Source organism: Erinaceus europaeus, chromosome 8 (genome assembly GCF_950295315.1).
Source record: "Erinaceus europaeus chromosome 8, mEriEur2.1, whole genome shotgun sequence".
NCBI lineage: Eukaryota > Metazoa > Chordata > Mammalia > Eulipotyphla > Erinaceidae > Erinaceus > Erinaceus europaeus.
The window spans coordinates 54,322,416-54,343,552 of NC_080169.1; the positions used below are offsets into that span (position 1 = coordinate 54,322,416).

Consider the following 21,137-nt stretch of genomic DNA (forward strand, 5'->3'; position numbering starts at 1 on the left):
GAATTTTAAGACATAGTCTTTCATAATTCAAGAAACCATGGGGAAAATCCTTGCTAGAAAGCCCCCAAGAGCAATAATTGTTTTTGATGTGACAGTGCATAAGATGATACAAGAACACTGATTTTACTGTGGTTTGAAATAAATGTAATGTTGGCATTGTATTTTGTATTCATGTCATGTAATTTGAAAAATATTTATTTGCACTTCTTTCATAGTTTGTCCTATCAAGATTAAGCGTCAAATATAGTGGGAAGAGAAGATATTTTTTTAAATACTTGGAAATAACCTAAAAGCTTCTTCCATAAAAGCCCAAATATTAACATTTCAGATATCCTCCCACCCCCCATATTGTTTACCTTGTCAAATACACTGCTTTCAAACAGTAGCATGGCAACATCCGTCCAGTAGTCTCCTCTGTAGTTTATGTGGAAAATAAAAATAGAAAAGAGAGACAAGGTCATAAGAGAGCAAGGATTTATGCAATAGAATGTAATCGTCCCAAAAAACGTAAGTATCAAGAAAATTCTCTGAAGAAAAAGGATCATAAGCTACCTAGAGAGGAAAAGGACTAAATGACTTTATATTCATCTGCTCAAACATCTAGCATATTTAAGGTAGAATACAGCAAACATTTGCTTAAATGCATAGTGGAACTAGCAGAGATATTACAATGTTGGCCAGAGTTAAAAACAAAAAGAGAGCTGAAAATCAAAATAGCAAGGACATGGGCCACTGCTGCTGTACTCCAGACTAGACCTTCAGTACTAGGTAGTCTTACACCTTTGCCTAAGAACAGCCTACATTCAACAAACCTTGATTTTTTTCCAAAGGAAACACTTATCTCAGCTATTTACTCCCAACCACAAATAGCATTTTCCTTCTTTTAAAATAAGAGTGGCAAATATGATTGAAATATAACCTGGGGAAATTAATATGTATCTTTACTCTTTCAGGCCTCTTTTTCGTGGAAGTTCAGATGTGGATCAACTAGGAAAAATCTTGGAGTAAGTAATGATTAACATTGTGTCAGGAGCATTAAAGCACCAGTAGTGGCTTTTCTTGCCTTTCATATCATGTGTTTATCTCTTACCTTTTCTACCCCAAGCTGCTGCTGAGACAGTGTTACTATTTGTGTGGTGAGTGAGGAGGGACATGGTGTTGCTTTTTGCAGTCCATCATGATGTCTGTGACCTAGTGGCTGTTCTTCTGTGTGTTGCTGGTGTGGATCTTCTTTGCTGCTCTTTTTTTTTTTTTTTAATTATTTATTTTCCCTTTTGTTGCCCTTGTTTTTTATTGTTGTTGTAGTTATTGTTATTGTTACTGATGTTGTTGTTACATAGGACAGAGAGAAATGGAGGAGGGGAGAGAAAGATAGACACCTACAGACCTGCTTCACTGCCTATGAAGTGACTCCCCTGCAGGTGGGGAGCTGGGGGCTCGAATTGGGATCCTTACGCACATGCGCTTAACCCGCTGCGCTACCACCTGACTCCTCTTTGCTGCTCTTCTTTGTTTGACCAAGCTCCAGCTCTTTACTGAAGTGAAGACATATAATAACTTTAGAGGCATTTCAGTTCCATCTACCACCGCAAGTGGATGATTGGTGGCCTAGTAACCATTCCTTGGCCACTGGGTCTCCTAATCCCATTGAACATCCTTAGTCATCCAGATTGGTTTTGCACTGTTTCATTTTACTTGTGAAAAACAGTAGCTATTATGTAAAACATTAATTTCCCAATAAAGAAATCTAAAATAAATAAAATTTTAAAAAAGAAAAATAGTAACTATTGTTACAACTCATTGCTAATCGTTTGAGCTTTTTGTTCCTTAAGTTCATCACCTGAGAAATGAAACTTTAGACTTAAAGTCTCTGTAAGATCCTTTATTGTGTTCAAATTCCTTGGTTCTAGCTGCCTATTATACAGCTCCGTGATTTAGAATTCCGTTTGTGTCTACGTGCTTGTGCATGTGAGGATATGCATGCTTTAATGTCTCTAGAATGTGAAGAAGGGGCTTTTCTTCTCACAAAGCATACTTACTATACGGCATCCCTTTTGAGACTTGTGCATTTTCCAAACTCCATCCAAATTGAGGTGGAGTAGGAAAAAAGTGGGAGTTCTAGGACCAAAAATATCCCTGATCATTAGTCTGTGACATTTTATAGGAATCCCAGTGATCTTTATGATATTTTCGGTCTGTAAAAAGTAGAGAAGGACCAGGGAGAAAGTGCCATTGGTAATACAATAGACCTTCATGCCTGAGGCACCGGAGGTCCCAGGTTCAATCTCCTACAGCACCATACACTACCAGAACTGAAAAGTACTCTGATTTGGATTAAAAAAAGAAAACGAGAAAAAAAAAAAAAAAAAAAAGGAGAGGGGAAGCCTAGGAAAAAGTGCCACTAAAAAAAAAAGAAGAAGAATTATATGTTTATACTATCTAGTCAAGCATTACTGTTTCAAACAACTGAAATAAGACTGGGTTTTTCTTTTTTCTCTTTGGTGACTGAAAACAGCTCCAAATAGACTTCTGTTACTGCCAGTGCCGCTACTGAGTCATAATATGATGATTTTAAACTTTCATTCATTTTATTTTACTTTAGTTTTTTTTCATTAGGGGGATTAATGGTTTATTGTATAAACAGTTGTTGATGCATGTGTAAAATTTCTCTGTTTTCTGCAAAACACTCTTAATTCCTGCCGAGGTCTTCCTTCATCTTCATGCACCAGGACCTGAAAACCCACTACCACCACCCCAAAGTCCTTTATCTTGGTGCAATACACCAGAGCCAGCACTGCTCTACTCTGGCTTATGGAGAGGAGGAGTGAATCTGAGTGAAACCTCAGGCATGAAAAACTTTTTGTGTAACCATTATTCTTTTCCCCATTACTTCCGTTATTTTTATTGTCCAGGGGCTTCCCAGGTCCATGACTGTTGTCCCTACCTGTTAGTGATCACTCTGTCAGATGAACAAATTCCAGGCAAAACTTTCATATTACTCCTTGCTTCTGGATATCAAAGTCTTTGAGCATGTGTGTATACGATCTTGAAGAAGGAACTATGAAAGTCAGTGTGATTAAAGGAAAGGCAGTATTTACTAAGTCCAGTCTGTCAAACACTGGTGTCCTTTACCTGCTTCCCCTATTGACACCATTTGGGGTTTATGTCCACCTCCCCCCTCACTGATAACTGCAACCATTTTAGTATTGTTGGTGTCCCATAGTATAAGAAGCAAGTGAGATGGAACAGAAGGAATGTTTGATGAGCATGTTTGACTTATTTCCAAGGGAAAAAATTGGTTTCATTTCTGGAAAAAAGCCTGAAATCCTAGCTTGCCAGAAGAAAAAGAAGCCATAAAGTTATGTGTGCTTTGTGCATCAAGATTTTACTTGGTTTCTGGCACTGTGCCATCAGAATTATGTTCTGTTTACTCTAAATGCATTCATGGCTTTGGCTTAGCGAAAAGGAGCAATACTGCACCCTAGTGTCACTTGTAAAGTACTTGAAAAATGATTTCTGTCTCCATCACTGCCATTTATAGGTTTTATGAGGTCAATCTTTCCAGTACAAATGTCAGCTTTTTTTTTTTAACATGGTTTAACTGTCCAAATACTGAAATTTCATGCAAGTATTTTTTTAATGGACCTATCAGAATTTCACCACACTCATATATGGACCATAAATGAGCATAATCAATTTCGAATTGAAAAGCTAGAGAAAAAAGTTAAAGGAATGCCATATTCATATTGTCTGAAGAGGATAAATATTTCTCTATTTGGGAAAATTTATGTTTCCAAAGAGCAAGTGCTTTGAGAGATAGAATGCCCTCCCATCAGCCCCTGGCATTCTGGGGAGCAGAACCATAGTTAAATGGAAACAAAATCTTGCATTTGCAATTAGGATAATTATCCTAGTTTACTTTGAGATTTGTGACTTAAGTCACATGTGACTTTGGCAGCTCATTTCACTCTTATCTTCAATTTCTTTGTCTATAAAATGAAGATAATAGCCTTAATATATAATATGACTTGCATATCTTTTTTTAATTTATATTTATTTATTTTGCCTCCAGGGTTATTGGTGGGGCTCAGTGCCTGCACTATGAATCCACTGCTCCTAGAGGCCATTTTTCTCCCTTTTGTTGCCCTTGTTGTGGTTATTGTTGTTGTTGTTGATATTCGTTGTTGGACAGGACAGAGAGAAATGGAGAGAGGTGGGGAAGACAGAGAGGAGGAGAGAAAGATAGACACTTGCAGACCTGCTTCACCACCTATGAAGCGACTCCCCTGCAGATGGGGAGCTGGGGGCTTGAACCGGAATTATTCCGCCAGTCCTTGCACTTTGTGCCATGTGCGCTTAACCCATTGTGCTACTGCCCAGCCCCCCTGACTTGCATATCTTAGGGGTTGCAATGGGAATCAGATAAGGTGATTGATTGTAACTGTGCGCTTAACCAGGTGCACTACCACCTGGCCCCTATAAGGTAATTGACTTAAAAGTACTTTTTAAAGTTATACATATGTACATATAACTTCATATAAATAACTGTGTATGCATACACACGTGTACATATCATGATAGTGATGGTGGTGATATGCTGTATTACTTCTCTGAGGGCCTTTAATAGTCAGATATCCATATTGAAAGATTTAACTCAATAAAGATATTTTCAAAGATTTGAGTATTTTAAATGATTCCTAAGAGTTATTATAATTGGTTTCTGGGTAACTAATTCTAATATACAAAACTGTTGATAGAAAAAAGAAATGGCTGAGGGTGGAGAGGATAGCATAAGAGTTAGGCAAAGACAATAAGAGCAACAAAAAAAAAATGGGGGGAAGCAAAAAAAAAAGTTATGCAGAGTCTCTCTTAAGAGGTTCCGAAGTTCCAGATTCACTCTCCCCTATCCCCTATACCACCATAAGCCAGAACTGAGCAATACCCTGGTAAAAAATAAAATTAAAAACAAAATAAACAGCTGAAAATCTAAAAGTGAAAAAAAAATGGAGTTCTTTAAGATGTCATCTTATTTTCTCCTTTTGATTGTCCCATTGTGTCCAACCACATACACAGTTCTTTCCTTGTATAGTTAATAGAAATTCTTTCTTCTAGTTACTTTTACGTTTATTCTAGGTCTTGCTATTAAATAAATTCATATATTCCCCAAGTCACCATTTCTAGTCATTTGTTCCAGTAAACATGTCCAGGAGTTTTATTTTATTGCTTTGGTAATGTGGCTCTCCCAATATGCTTGATAGACTGAATTATTGTCTGTTCCAGACACCCAGTAACAAGTATATTTTTGACATGTATCTGTTCTGCTCCCATGAGGTGTGTGACCTGACCTCTACTGAAGGAAGGGAGGAAAATACCCTGCAAAGATCTTATGACATTGACCCCCACATCTTCCTGAAATCTAAAAATTCATTCAGAAGAACACCTCCTCTACATATTGTCTCAGTGAGTGCAGGCCAAGAAATAGGTGAAGACCTAAGGCAGGACAGTACCTTTTTTAATTGTAGTTAAAATTTGACTAATATTGGGCTAGCCATATGCCCTGTCTACTAAACTGTAGTTTTCTAATTCAGAGTTCATTCAGAGCTTATTCCCCCAATTTTCCCTTATTAAATCACTCAACTGGTAGGTGATACAGGTAAACTTCAAGCAATGTCTGCATAATGTATAAGTTGTGTAAGGCCACTAGCCTCTTACTATTTCTGAAGAACCTTAACCTTAAGTCACATCACAATAGGACTTATAAATCAAACTTATGGGAGTCGGGCAGTAGCGCAGCGGGTTAAGCATACATGGCACAAAGCGCCCCACCTGCAGGGGAATCACTTCACAAGCGGTGAAGCAAGTCTGCAGGTGTCTCTCTTTCTCTCCCCATCTCTGTCTTACCCTCCTCTCTTCATTTCTCTCTGTCCTGTCTAACGACGACAACAATAATAGCTACAACAATAAAACAGCAAGAGCAACTGAAGGGAATATTTTTTAAAAATTAAACATATATTAGTACATTAATAAATTCAATATTACCAAATCATGTTCTCATAACACAGAACATAACACATAGCCTTTCTCCCTTCTGATTCTAATGTTTATAATTACTAAATATGTATTCATTTAATGAAAATTGAAGCCAAGAATGCATAAATAAGTTGTGTTACAGAAACTTCAATAAGAATTTTTTTAATTTCTTTATTGGGGATTAATGTTTTACATTTGACAGTAAATACAATAGTTTGTACATGCATAACATTTCTCAGTTTTCCACGTAACAATACAACCCCCACTAGGTCCTCTGTCATCTTTTTTGGACCTGTACTCTCCCCCGCACCCACCCCAGAGTCTTTTACTTTGGTGCAATACACCAATTTCAGTGCAGGTTCTACTTGTGTTTTCTCTTCTGATCTTGTTTTTCAACTTCTGCCTGAGAGTGAGATCATCCCATATTCATCCTTCTCTTTCTGCTTATTTCACTTAACATGATTTTTTTCAAGCTCCATCCAAGATGGGCTGAAAACGGTGAGGTCACCATTTTTAATAGCTGAGTAGTATTACATTGTGTATATATACCACAACTTGCTCAGCCACTCATCTGCTGTTGGACACCTAGGTTGCTTCCGGGTTTTGGCTATTACAAATTGTGCTGCTAAGAACTAAAGGTATACACAAATCTTTTTTGGATGGGTGTGTTGGGGTCCTTAGGATATACCCCCAAAAGAGGAATTGCAGGATCATAGGGTAGGTCCATTTCTAGCCTTCTGAGAGTTCTCCAGACTGTTCTCCACAGAGGTTGGACCAATTTACATTCCCACCAGCAGTGCAGGAGGGTTCCTTTGTCCCCACAACCTCAATAAGAGAATATTTGAAGGGAGTACACAAGACTGTCAACATAAAGAAATCTCCTGGGGGTTGTTCGGGCAGTAGTGCAGCCGGTTAAGCGCAAGTGGTGCAAAGCACAAGGACAGGCATAAGGATCCTGGTTCTAGCCCTGGTTAGAACCTGCAGGGGAGTGGTCCGGGAGGTGGTGCAGTGGATAAAGTGTTGGACTTTCAAGCTATGAGTTCAATCCCCAGCAGCACATGTACCAGAATGTCGGGTTCTTCCTCTCTCTCCTTCTATCCCTCTCATTAATAAATAAAAAAAATATATTTAAAAAATAACCTTAGCTAAATAAATATTAAGAAAAAAAAAAGAACTTGCAGGGGAGTCACTTCACAAGCAGTGAAGCAGGTCTGCAGGTGTCTGTCTTTCCCCCTCTCTGTCTTCCCCTCCTCTCTCCATTTCTCTCTGTCCTATCCAACAATGACGACATCAACAACAACAATAATAACTACAACAACAATAAAACAACAAGGGCAACAAAAGGGAAAATAAATAAAAAGAAAAAAGAAATCTTTGATTATCTAGGTTCTGCTTTGTCGGTATGTATCAGCTGTCAAAGTAATCTCTACCCTCTGAGTTTACAATTTTTCTGATATTACCCCCCCACCCATAATCACTATATCATAAGAGGACAAAGAGACATGCTAGTCCTGCCAAGCATACAAATAAGTTGTCCCAGGACTCAATGGACACAGTGCCTGCTCCTTAACTTCAGTGTTACCTAGAATTTTATGGAAAAGCAGCGTCCACATAGCAGCTAGTGCTTACGTTTATGTGTGATTCTTTCATAGTGTAATTGGACTCCCAGGAGAAGAGGACTGGCCTAGAGATGTTGCTCTTCCCAGACAGGCTTTTCATTCCAAGTCTCCTCAACCTATTGAGAAGTTTGTAGCAGATATTGATGAACTAGGCAAAGACCTACTTCTGGTAAGTTCATGAGACACAGAGTTGGTATGTATTCACTACGTTGATGCAAGACTTGTCTCATTTCACACTGGGAGTGGGGCACAAACATCAGTTCACCACCACATGTATGGCAGGGCAGAAGCCACAATCACGTTTGAGCTTTTATCTCTACACCAATAGCTGGTAGCTTCTGATTCTAGAATAACTTTAGTTTCTACAGAAAGAATCTGATTCATATACTCTCAATCTTCTGGCTTTTAATATTCATATGAATAAAATCTTAGAGGCAACTCCACATGTCCACACATACACTTGTTTAGAAGTATATCTAGTAAGTCCTGCGTGTCGTGAGTAAGTTCTTAGAAATTTCCATTTTGCGGGTTAAGCACAAGGACTGGCGGAAGGATTCCGGTTCAAGCCCCTAGATCCCCACCTGTAGGGAGTCGCTTCACAGGTGGTGAAGCAGATCTGCAGGTATCTTATCTGTCTCTCCCCTTCTCTATCTTCCCTTTCTCTTTCCATTTCTCTCTGTCCTATCTAACAATGACAGCATCATTAACAACAACTACAACAACACAACAATAAAAAACAAGGGCAAACAAAAGGGAAAATAAATAAATAAATAAATATTAAAATAAATTTCCATTTTAGTCAAAATGGTATATATTATCAAAAGCAGTTTCATTTTAGTTTTTTATACATTTCTATAGATAGAGACAGAGACCAAGGGAAGAGACCAACATTGCTTCACTGCTTGTGAAGATCTACCCCCTGCAGACAAAGACCAGGGGCTTGTACCCAGATCCTTGCATGATGTAATGTGTATGCTATACCAGGTGTGCCACCACTCAGGCCACCAAAAACTGAGTAGATATTATAGTTCAGTTCCTCTAGTACAATTATGTCCACAAAAACATCAAAAGAAGCAGGTTAGTAGCACACCCAGTTGAACACACCCATTATCATGCACAAGGACCCAAGTTTAAACCCCACTCCCCCACCTTCAGGGGATAAGTTTCACAAGCAGTGAAGTATTTTTGCAAGTATCTATATTTCTATCTCCCCTCTCAGTTTCTCTATCTCCTCACTCAGTTTCTCACCTCTCCATTTCTCTCTGTCCTATCAAATAAAAATAGAAAGGGGAAAAAAATGGCTTCTGGGAATCATAGATTTGTAGTGTTAACACCAAGCCCCAGTGATAAACCTGGTGGCAATAAAAATAATAGTAATAATAATAACATTAGGGGTTGACCTGGACTTCTGTCTCCCACCAATAAAAGAGATAAACCTCTTTATTTCATGATTCTGCAGTTATCTGATTTCCTTTTTTATCTTTTTTGTATTATATTTATTTATTGGATAGAGACAGAGAGAAATTGATAGACGATAGAAACAGAGACACCTGCAGCCCTGCTTCACCACTCGTGAAGCTTTCCCCCTGCAAGTGGGGACTGGGGGGTTGAACCCGGGTCCTTGATCACTGTAATGTATGTGCTCAACCAGGTATACTACCACCTTTATCTAATTTCCTGTGGAGGCAAAGATTGTTATGGTTGGGAGTCGGGTGGTAGTGCAACGGGTTAAGCGCAGGTGACACAAAGCACAAGGACTCGCAAACAGATCCCGGTTCGAGCCCCCAGCTCCCCACCTGCAGGAGAGTAGCTTCACAAGCAGTGAAGCAAGTCTGCAGGTGTCTGTCTTTCTCTTCCCCTCTCTGTCTTCCCCTCCTCTCCATTTCTCTCTGTCCTATCCAACAATGACTACAACAATAAAACAAATAGGGCAACAAAAGGGAATAAATAAATAAATTTAAAACATTTTTTTAAAAAGAATTTTTTCTGGGAGTCGGGCAGTAGTGCAGCGGGTTAACCACACGTGGTACAAAGCGCAAGGACTGGCGTAAGGATCCTGGTTCGAGCCCCGCCTCCCCACCTGCAGGGGAGTCACTTCACAAGCGATGAAGCAGGTCTGCGGGTGACTATCCTTCTGTCCCCTCTCTATCTTCCCCTCCTCTCTTCATTTCTCTCTGTCCTATCCAACAACGATGATATCAATAACAACAACAATAATAACTACAACAATAAAACAACAAGGGCAACAAAAGAGAATAAATAAATATTTTTTAAAAAGAAAAGGGATTTTTCCTTTTCTTGACCCACTTTGAAGCTTTAAGTATAGCTATGAGGACAGGGTTTCCTCCCAGATAAGGCTCTAGCTTGAACACATTCACACAATTTTTTTTCTACTTTCCTACATTCTGGGAAATTAGACTGGCTAATTTCTTTTCTAATTCCCATTACCTAATTTCTCCTTGGAATCTGGGAAGAGAATATGAAGAAGTACAGTGTTCTACCAACTGCACTACTTTCCCAGCATCTAGGAAAGCATTCTTACTAGGTGATCGACCATTGGAAATGAAGGTTGTTGCTTCCCTCACCTCTCCAGAGCTCTACCCCAGTAGGGAGAAAGAGAAACAGGCTAGGGGTATGTGTCTACCTGCCAACACCCATGTCCAGTGGAGAAAGCCAGAACTCCTACCGTCTGTACCCCAAACCCAATTTCGATCCATGCTCCCGGGGGGTGGGGTGGAGAGTGATAGAAGGAAGAGCATAAGAGGGCTCTAAATACCAGCACCATCAGGATTGGGAGAGAGGACAAAAAGGGAAGGGACATTTAGATGTAGTAATGGGGTCACGAATGGCTTGGAGGGGAAGAGATTACTGGACCTGGAATAAAGGAAGGAGGCAATTATGTACAAATGTAGATACATAGTTGTAGAGATGATAGTTAAGCCAAGCCTGCAACCTTAGGAGAGCTGTGGTGGCTTTAGTGGAGGGATGGGGATCTAGAACTTTGGTGGTGGGAATGGTGTGGAATTATGCCCCTGTTGACGTGTAATTTTCTAAATCAATATTAAATCACTAATAAAATTTTTTTTAAAAAATTGCTGGGAGTCGGCCCGTAGGGCAGCGGGTTAACCACACAAAGTGCAAGGACCGGCATAAGGATCCCGGTTCAAGCCCCCAGCTCCTCACCTGCAGGGGAATCACTTCACAGGTGGTGAAGCAGGTCTGCTGGTGTCTATCTTTTCCTCCATTTCTCTCTGTCTTATTCAACAATGACAACAATAATAACTACAACAATAAAACAACAAGGGCAACAAAAGGGAATAAATAAATAATTTTTTAAAAAGATTGCTGTGCTTCCAAAATTGGCCTTTCTTTCTTAAACTTTCTATCTCAACTGTCCAGAGGATTGACCAAACCACTTGACTAGGACCAAGAATCCAAGAATATATTATTCTATTTGCATTACAGATACACTTAAATTCATGTCAGAAAAAAAGATTTCCAGCTAACTGCTTATACACAGTATTTAAGCAGACCTATTTAATGTTAATCAGGATTTGTTGTTGTTTAGTTTTGTTTTGATTTTTGTTTTTCCTTCATCACAGAAGTGCTTGACATTTAATCCAGCCAAAAGAATATCAGCCTACAGTGCCCTGTCTCACCCATACTTCCATGACTTGGAGAGGTTCAAGGAAAACCTGGATTCCCATCTGCCACCCAGCCAGAACAGCTCAGAGATGACTACAGCTTGATGTCTCATCCACTACCTTGAGCTAATCATCTGGAGAGCCCATTGGTGGCTTATGGGCTCCTCCTGAGTAAGCCTTGCAGAGCTATTGAAGATCTTTGACTGGAGACCGTCTAACTGCCCCCCTTTTCAATGGGCTCTGAGTCTCCAAGGAAACTGCCTAGTTTACTATTTTGAAATCAATGCAAGAATGATTGCAGCTTTATGTTCATTTGTTTGTTTGTTTGCCTGTTTGTTTCAAGAATCTGGAAAAACTCCAGAAGAGAAGCTGCTGACCAATTGTGCTGCCATTTCATTTTTCTAACCTTGAATGCTGCCAGTATAAAGTGAGCAATCCAGGCACAGCTGAGTTATGTCACCTCTCTGCAGCTGCCAGAGCCTGATTTGGTACTTGGTACTTTTGTAATGAGAGATAGAGGGGGGAGGGAGGGTGTGTGTGTGTGTGTATGTGTGTGTGTGTTCCTTGTTTTTTTAAAGTGTTACTTTCTGTAAACAACAAGAGTAGTTGAAGTGTAAAGCATCAAAGTGACTGATAAATTATAGGCATCTATTGGCTGAAGGTGCCACTGAATGAGCGTCTCAAATGAGAAAATTGACCCTGTGTTCTCAATGTTTCTTTTCTGGCCAAAAGCAGTAAAAGAGAGGTTCACAATCTTAATGAAGTTCTTGTACATAACAAAAAGAAGAAACATCCTACTGTCTTCTAAGAGATCTATGTTTTAAAGCATACATTCTAATTACTCTTCAGAAAGCTTGTAAGTCAATTTAGTCCACGTAATATGCTTTACTATTCCTTTTCAAAAAAATTCCCTATAAGCTTTTTATTACTTGCTATAGATTTAGGGAGTGTACCTCAAATAGTTAAAATTATTAAAAAAAAAAAAAAAGAAGAATGCTTTGTTTTCGCATTTGAGATATATTTCCTTCTTGGCTTTTGTTGTTTTTGTTTTGTTTTGTTATTTTAGGATTTGTCAGAAACTGTTTCATACTTTGGTTTGGAGCATTCTCTTGGACTAGAAACAGGAATACCATTTAATCTTTCCATCCCTATTATACTGTACTTTTTCTACCATGCACTGCCTTATTTGCAAAGTACTATCTTATCTATTCTCCAGTATCTCCAATTGTCTCCAATATGTGTTACTGTCATTACAAAGCTAATAATAGATTGCTTAAACTCTGCCCATACACCTCCTGCTTTCTTTCCTTCAGTAATCCTTTCTTAAATAGACTCAGATTATAGTTTATGGCTCCAGTTTGGCAGTCCTAATAGGGGGTTCCTATATGCTCTTGTTCTAATGCAGTCCCCCTAGGTGTCATTTACTGTTGTTACCTAGGCAATGGATAGAATTCTGACGGGCTCTTCTCTATCACCAGCACAAAGATTGCTTAAGACTGTTACTTGGTATTTTACTTTTTTAGAACATGTTTGCCAGTGTAGTATTTGAGGAGAAATCTTTCTAACTATTTTTTTGGAAATACAGATTTACTTAATTATGACCCTTTCTCCATCCCCCAGGCTGTGCTTGTTTCTAGTGTCTTGTGCTTACTCCTACTCTATGGAGCCAGCCTGACCTGGGTATTATGAACAGCTTTACCTTTTTTTCTTGTCATTCTCTCTACAGGACTTTATATTCCATGCCATCTCTGCCTTATATGTTGTTAGAATTCAGTTGGCATTAGTAGCCAGAAAACACAGAGATTACATAGCTTTGGGGAAATTTATCTATCTTTGCTTTCTGACTCATGTTTTGAGTGCATGCAATAATTAAATCATGTCTTAGTGTTAGTATTTTTAAAGAAGGGACATTGTTTCACTTTGTATAAAATGTTCCAGATGATCTTTATACACTATGAAGTCTTACTGAATTCTTCACAGTTTAGTGTTGTATAAAATGATCTATAATAAGAGGAAAACTTGGTAACCTTTTCTCCTTGGCAGATTTTTGAGTCAGGAACCATTCTTTTTTTAGTACATATATTGTTAAATGTTTTAATATGTACATACATACATTTTTAGTACATATAATCTAACTTAAAGAGCAGGAATTTTTTTCTAAAGCAAAATATTAGTGGGTCACAAGGATGTTTTGTACTTTTTTCATTGATCACTATTTGTCATCTACACTGATGCTTGAGATATAGTGAATCCAGAGCATTTAGTGCAAGGTGGAGTTGGAGTCTCCCTTGAGAAGTGGGTTCTGCCTTTCTTTTGACCCAGGGACAAAATTCAAAGAACTATACTAAGGTTGAGAAACTGAACTGTGACATTGACTGCAGTGATTCATCATGGGGTCTTCAGTTAGTATCTGTGGTTAAAGTGAGCATAAGTTTTTGCTTTTGCAAAAGTTTTTTACAAGTCCAATAAAAAAATCACAGCTGTTCCAAACTGGAATTTTTCAGCAGTTTTCAGAATTTTAAATGAGCTCAGCTTTTCTTTCTAGCATATGCATTTGGTTCATTCCTTAGTAGTGTTTATAGATAAAATTCAAAGCACAAATATTTTGGCATTAGATACTTAGCAAACTACCTACCCTTGGAGAGACAGAATGAGGATATTTCAGTCTCTGAACTTTGTGAAGAGTTTATCCCCACGCCACTCCCATCGGTGCAGTTACACTTGAGTGATTACTCTCTCATTTTATGTCTTTTACATCTGGGTTCACTGCTTCTGAAATTTAGATCCCAAATGAGCACCCTTGCCATTGAGACACTTTGAAGCATATTGCAGAATGCAGACTTACTGAATACAGCTATTCTTCTGTGACATATGGCCTCAGACATCTTTACCAACAACTGGGCAGTAGTTAGCGGAAAAGGTCATACTGACCCAAGGGTTATACTGAAGCAGCTTATAGCAGTAAAACTATGGTGGCAGACTAGAGTTCATTAAAAACATATCAAAAGAATTAAAGTCAACTGGCAACTGTGCACTTAATATGTTCAAAAACAAATTTTACAGAAAAGCACAACCAGCTACTATTTCAGAGGCTGAGCCAAACAAACTAACACAGCCACGTGAAACTAAACTTGTCATGCAAGCCCAGGTATGCTTGTTGTTATATATATATATATGGCATTTGATTCCTACCCCACCAGAATTTTTGAAAATTTGTGAAACCCAAATCATTCATTGTATACATTCAATATATTTATACACATGACTAAAAAGACATGATTTTATCCACAATGGAAAATTTCTTGAGGCTACTAAAAAACCTGTCAAGCAAGGTAAATTCTCAGATTAGTAGTGGTGTTTTCCCTGAAAGCATAAGAACATATCATTATTGTTTCTAAGTGCAGTTGTCACCCTAGTTTAGCAACGACCAATTATCACCCCAGTTTTACTACAACCTATATATCAAGCATTTCTAAATTGAACTTTTTCAGGAAATAAACCAAAAATATTGCTTTGGCTTTTTGCATCTTCTGACTTTCAAATACAGCAGACATTTAGAAAGACAAGGGGCACAATGATTTTTTAATACTTATTCTCAGTTGCTTTTTTAATGTTGCTCTAGGGAATGAACTCAGAGCCTCTGATCAGTATCCAGGACCCAACTTTTCCTTTCTTAGAAAGAGAAAGAGAGGTGAGAGGAGAGAGATGCCAGAGCATATCTTCTCTATCCATGGAGCTCCCCCTGACCCATGCTGTCCATGGTGCTCCCATATGGTGCCAGGCGTGAACCTAGGGCCTCACTCCAGATATGCACTCGACCAAGAGAACTATCTTCCAGTCCTGAGTGCATTGTTTTTTAAAGGAAGTATACATCTGCTTTTTAAAATGCTTCCTTTGTCTTAGCATTACCAGGGAGTTAATATAGATAAATGAATAGATGTCCATCAACACTTGTATTTCCTTGATACTGGTGCTCTTTGTCGTCAAGAAAAATATTAGCAACTACCTAAAAATAAGTACTGGATTTTTTCAAATATTTATTTAAGTTCTGTTACAGCAATTTGAAACCAGTAAGGTAGAGAACAAAGGAAGCTTGTTTTTTCTTTCAAATGTCTATTTTTTAAATTCATATTGTCCTAATTGATGGACTTTCTTGTTTAGTTCCACTGAATTGCACAAGATGGCACTTTCAAGGGGGAAATCTGAGCAAAGCTGAGCATTCTAGCTTTATCCTTCTGCACATATTTAACTCTTGCCTAGTACTTGTTTTCAGAATGATCAGTCATCTTCACAGTGCTCTGTAAGTTTCATATTTTGGTAGTTAACTAGTTCCTGAATCAACTGTCTGCAAGTACATTGTTCTTGGGGATATGTCATATGACCATATTGACCATCTATATACATAAAGAAAAGCTGACCATTTATTCAAGAAACATTTTGAGATAACTAATAACTTCACTTTTTTAGGTGAAGAAGTTAAAGAGATGGGCATACTTATTTCTGCCCCCCCCCCCCCAAAAAAAAAAGCAACATTCATCTGTGAGCAGGATTCTTCTGTTAGGAGTGTAAAACTTCCATTGGCCCTAGCCAAAATACCCATCCCAATTTTCTAAGTCTCTTTCCTCAACAGTATCAAAATTTAGGAGAAAGGAAATTACAGTATTTTTTTGGAGTTTTCTTAGCATAACATAACAGAAAGCAGCTTACTATCTCTGAATGGCAGGGACTTCATAGTATCAGCTTTCTTCAGAATTGCAATAGGCAAATCTCCCTAACTCATACTGACTCAAAAATATCACACCTACAATGGACTATCACAGAGTTCAGAAATTGTCAGCCTCAGTCCTCTGCTTTATTTTATCTCTTATGTGAAAGGTTTAATTCAAACCTCAAATTATTAATGGGCTGGTCTGAACTCTCTGTTTGCCCATGTCCATAATTTAATAACCACCTGAAACCTTGGGGTACAGTTTCCCTACCCCCTTGGCAGAAGAGTGGCAGTGGACAGAGCTGCTTGGACCCACCTGTCACTCAACTGGAAGTGCTGTGAATGAGGTATCCGTTGGGGGGTGGGGGTGTGCTGTCCAAAGCCTGCTGCTTTCTCAGAAGCATCTGTTCTTCAATCTTAGAAAATAATGTGGTCCTAGAGGCAAATAGGTGTCTTCTGTGCAAAACTGAGTACAGTACAATTCTCTGTCCTGTATGGAGCTGTCTGCAAAGCATCTCTGAAGCTTTTAAGCTCAGCTTTTTTTTTTTTAAGGTGTATAATTACAGCAAATATTCTTTTTTTTTTTTTTTTACTTTCTGTCATTCTACATAAATGATAACTTATGCCTGGAAAGATCTGTGTTTTTGTTTTTTTTAGCAGAGGGGGGATGGGAATTTGGTTTACTTTCTGCTTCAGCCTCAGTTGTCAAGAGTTCCTGACTCGATAATTTCTCATGTCTTCTTCCCCTTTTTTTCTTTCAACAAGTAATTATGTAAGCAATTTATTTCACCTAGGAAGAACTCTTCCTGTTTAAAGGACTCTTTTCTGTTAGTTAGAAAGCAAATGATCAACCACTTGGAGCTTCGATTGTCATAGTTAGGTTTTAATAAAGGGGACACATAACTTTAGATTTTGCTGCCAGGAACTATGACTATAGCACTTATCAGCAGATGTAGAGCCTACCATTATTTAAAACCTAATTCTCTGTGGTGTCCAGCCAAATTCCATTGATAGCCTTAGGTTTTAGTCCTGAAGCTACTCTTTGTATCCTTACTTGAATGTCTCTGTAATCTTCTGTGAAATACAATAGTATGTATTTCCAAGCAGTAGCTCTGTAATCATCAACACTCAAAATTTGAAGTTTCTGAATGATGACAATAGATACCAGTAGAAATGCATTTCTTGAACTCCCCAAGTACATTGTATATCTTCTCAGTTTGGTCTTTATTTGCAGTAATGTATACATTAATATCACAGTTCCTCACTTCATACTCATTTATTTGCTGATGACTAGTAGTAAGCATATTAGTTGGCACATGGGGTAAAATGTATCAACTAACCCTAAGATCAGCACTTAATAAGGTTGGGAATTTCCATATCAAGTTGTTCTACATTTACATAAATTATTTCTAATATTATTCATGTGTATTATTTATTTCTGAGTCTCACTAGTCCTGTAAAAGTGTAACTGAAGACAGACCACATTAAGAATTGCATTTTAACATTCATTATCATGGTATTGATGGAATTGAAATAAAAATTTACCTAAACCCCCAAAGAAACTTCATGCATTTTAACATAATTATTTACAGATAGTTATACTATAGGTGTAATAATTTTATGTCTAGCTGCTTTGTGGTAGATAAAAGAATTAAAGCTAAGGACTTTGTAGTTCTTTTGTCAAATATGCATACAGCATAGTGTGAAGATTAAAAAAAAAAAAAGATAAAAAGAAAACTAAAGATGTAAAAGCTTCAGATACTGCTTTAATTTAGAAACTCACCAGATAAGCAGTGGAGTAGTTACGAGGCATACACAGGTGCCTAGGCAGTGTTTCCTCCTTTCTGGCCTTGAGTAGAAGCTTCCCCCATGCCAACTAGTGCCCTCATAGGTGCAGTAGTGAGAACAGTCAGGTCAAAAGAAGTTTCTGTAGAAGTACAGATGTCAGTTTGTGTCTTGAGGTTGCCAGAATGTGTCAGATGGTAACCAAGTTTCCTCGTATCAAGTTGTGTGGTTCTGTGCAGGATCAATCCAGTTTGGTAATGGAAACAAAGATTGCCTGTCTTGTAGTTGACAATGGGATTTTAGCAGCCTAGAATCTCCAACACTTCGCAAGCTTGTTGCATTGCTGGTACTTTAGGTTGATCTGAAAGTTAAATGGCAAGTGTTTAGTGTAATAGAGTAGTGTGTTAAGAAAAGTACAACATTGGTTCCCATAGAATGCAGATTAGAACTAGAGGGTTTTGTGGGTTTATCCGTTCCTAGATGCATAGAAGCACGTTTTCACTGTTAAATGTACTAGTGTTTCTGCATTCTTGTAGGCCCTTGTGAAATTTTTCATCTAGGTTTCAGCAAGGCTGTCACACCTTATAAGCTTTTTACTTTATTTTTACTTATATTAGAAAAAAATTTTTTTTTAAATAGCTATCTTAACTTGGACTTTGACTTGTTGGTTTCTGTTTGAAATCACAGTTCTGGAGATGTAGAAATTGTGCCTGCTGATGTCACATACTAATCTAGGTAGGCTGTGTGAACCTGCCCAAGCTCACCAGTACTCCCCAACCCCTTTCTTCCTCCCTTCTTCCCACCGAAGTGCTCTTTACCCACCATCCTGGCCTGTTCATGTGGTGCTCTCCATCTTCTTCTGCTGTTCTTTGTGTCAGGCACATGATAAGAGATGCTTTAGGCATTACAGTTGTGCCTGTTCAGGCTTGGCCACCACCCTTATTTGACCTTCGGCTGGCCATGGTCATCAAGAGAGGGTCCAGGTGCTGGGTGCAGAGTGTGCTCACAGCACCTATTACGAATGCCCTCTGGTAGCTGCATATACTTCTTGATTTCTTTTTCAACCAAGTTATTCTGCAGAGCATTCAATTTTGATTGTGCTATAGAGAGAAAAACTAACCAAGAATACAAAGCCACATTCCAGGCTGCTATATTCTATCCATTTCCAACCTATGCTTTTACTGCATTTCTTCATACTTGAAACATCCTGTAATTATAATATCAGGGTACAGATTTTTATGGGTGCATGTTCCTTAAAGGTGCAAAATTATTTCCATTCCGTTTGCTCACATGGCTACAAAATGCTGTTTTTGGTGCTTTGGGTTCAGCAGGTCAAAGAAGCAGTGTGGAAATTCACTGCCTGGAACAGTCTTACAAGAATGTTGGCTGGTGACTTGGTATAGATACTGCTTCTGCGCTTTTCTTTGTATATAAAATTGAGTACCACTGGTCTGTCGGGTTCACCTGATTTATCCTTCCTCCCCAATTATAGATAGCTTATGCTACCCTAGTTGCGGGTGCAGTGCCATTCTCTGGAAACAGGAACCTTTCTATACGTCGCGATCATTTAAACCTCAAAGAAAATGGTCTCGAATGTAGAAAGGGGCAAAATGGGAAGAATCCTTTCATTTAGCTGTCACCCTTTTATTCCATACTGAAAGCCCTCTTAAGGCAAAAATAAAATAAAATAGTGGATTTTATCTATAAAATTAGCCACTTCATAGCACCCTGAGCACAGTGATCTTGCATCCCTCTTTCACATAGGTGAAATCAAAATTTGCCTGGGCTTTTCTCAACTAAAAAGGAAAATGGAAAAATTAGTCTTTGTATCATGTGACATAAGTAATCCAAGGATCATGAAAACTTACATTAAATAATCTATCACTAGAAATCTGTTTTAAAAGGAGCTCAAATCTCCCAGTGCCCTCCTATCTAGTCCCTCCTATCTCTCCATCACCCAGAGTCTTTTTCTTTTGTTCAGAACACAGTGCACAGTGGTGAAGGAGGACTTAAATTAGTGGTAAAGGTTGTGTGCAGACACTGTAATGTACTCATGTGACCTATCAATCATTATTTCCCTCATAAAGAGAGTTGGATGGAGGAGTGTGTAACTCAAATAAAGGATGTTATAGTCCAGGGTTTCTGAGGTCTGAAGTATCCATGCTAGCCTGTGCCTTACTCTAAGACTGCCTTGGAACGGTATAACTGTTTATGGTGACTGTTGCTATGGAAGATGTAGCATGTCAGAAAATTCAGAGGGTTGCAGTTGTTTCATTCTTTGGATACTGGATATCTCACTGGGTGCTAAAATGCAAATTTAGGTATTTATTGTCAGATCATGGAATTCATCATTTTCTAAGAATTGGTATTGAAATTTCACTGTCCAGTTCATTGTGCTCACATATGCACAAGCTAAATTGAAGCTTAAAAATGGTTTGTGTATTTGTCATACTTTTGTATTTCTTACAATAAATATATTGGTAGCAAATAAAAACAATAAAACCAGACATTTTAAACTGCTTTCTTGGAGATTAATTACTATATTTGGGCTATTTCTCTCTTTCATGTAAAATGGATATAACTACAATGAATGTGTAATTAAGTACAAGTTTTAGAATGTTTGCCTCCGGAAACGCCTTTTCAAGCTTCACATTTTTCAAGCAAATAGCATCTCATTGAGCTGAAACTTTGAGCAGCAACCATTTAATGAGCTCTTGTTCACTATACTCACATGGAGACACAGAGATTCATGAGGTATCAGTAGTCCTTTCTGAAGCTTACAGGCTCAGACTATGAAAACGTTAGCATAAAGAAATCCTGGTAACTTTGAACTGAACAAAGGTTTCACATCAGATAATGCAGAGTGGACTTAAAACTAAAAATCGACCCATCTTGGACAGAGCTGGAAGGAATTATGTTAAGTCAGAAAGATAAAGATGAGTATGGGATGTCCCCCCTCATCAACAGAAGTTGAGAAAGAAAAACAGAAAGAGAAACTAAAAGCAGGATCTGATTAAATTGAGAGCAGGGCACCAATGTAAAAACCCTGTGGTGAAGGGGAGGGTGGCCATTGAGCTTCCTGGTGTGATGGGGGGTGGGGGTAGGGGGCAGAGGGGGTGGATGGGAAACAGTCTTTTGGTGGTGGGAATGGTGTTTATGTCCATTCCTATTAAAGTGTAAACATATAAACCACTATTTAATTAATATGAGAGGAGAAAAATTGATCATATGTCTAGAACTTTTTAAAACACAGACTGAGTCTTTTTAATACTTAGGCTGAGTCTTTGATATGTGGACTCTCTCAAAAGCCTACCAGGGAGAACAGATGTGAAGGTGATCTTGTTGCAACAT

At 38.3% G+C, this 21,137-nt stretch overlaps 1 protein-coding gene across 1 annotated transcript in view; it reads left to right on the top strand.

The window, feature by feature from the left end:
* Positions 1-20,304, top strand: part of CDK6 (cyclin dependent kinase 6) — a 284,231-nt gene extending 263,927 nt beyond the window's left edge. The window contains exons 5-7 of the mRNA XM_007522491.3: positions 954-1,004; positions 7,683-7,818; positions 11,252-20,304. Of these exons, the coding sequence (XP_007522553.1) occupies positions 954-1,004; positions 7,683-7,818; positions 11,252-11,398 (334 nt within the window). The 3' untranslated portion in view covers positions 11,399-20,304. The remainder of the gene's footprint in view (positions 1-953; positions 1,005-7,682; positions 7,819-11,251) is intronic.
* The last annotated feature ends 833 nt before the right edge of the window (positions 20,305-21,137 follow it).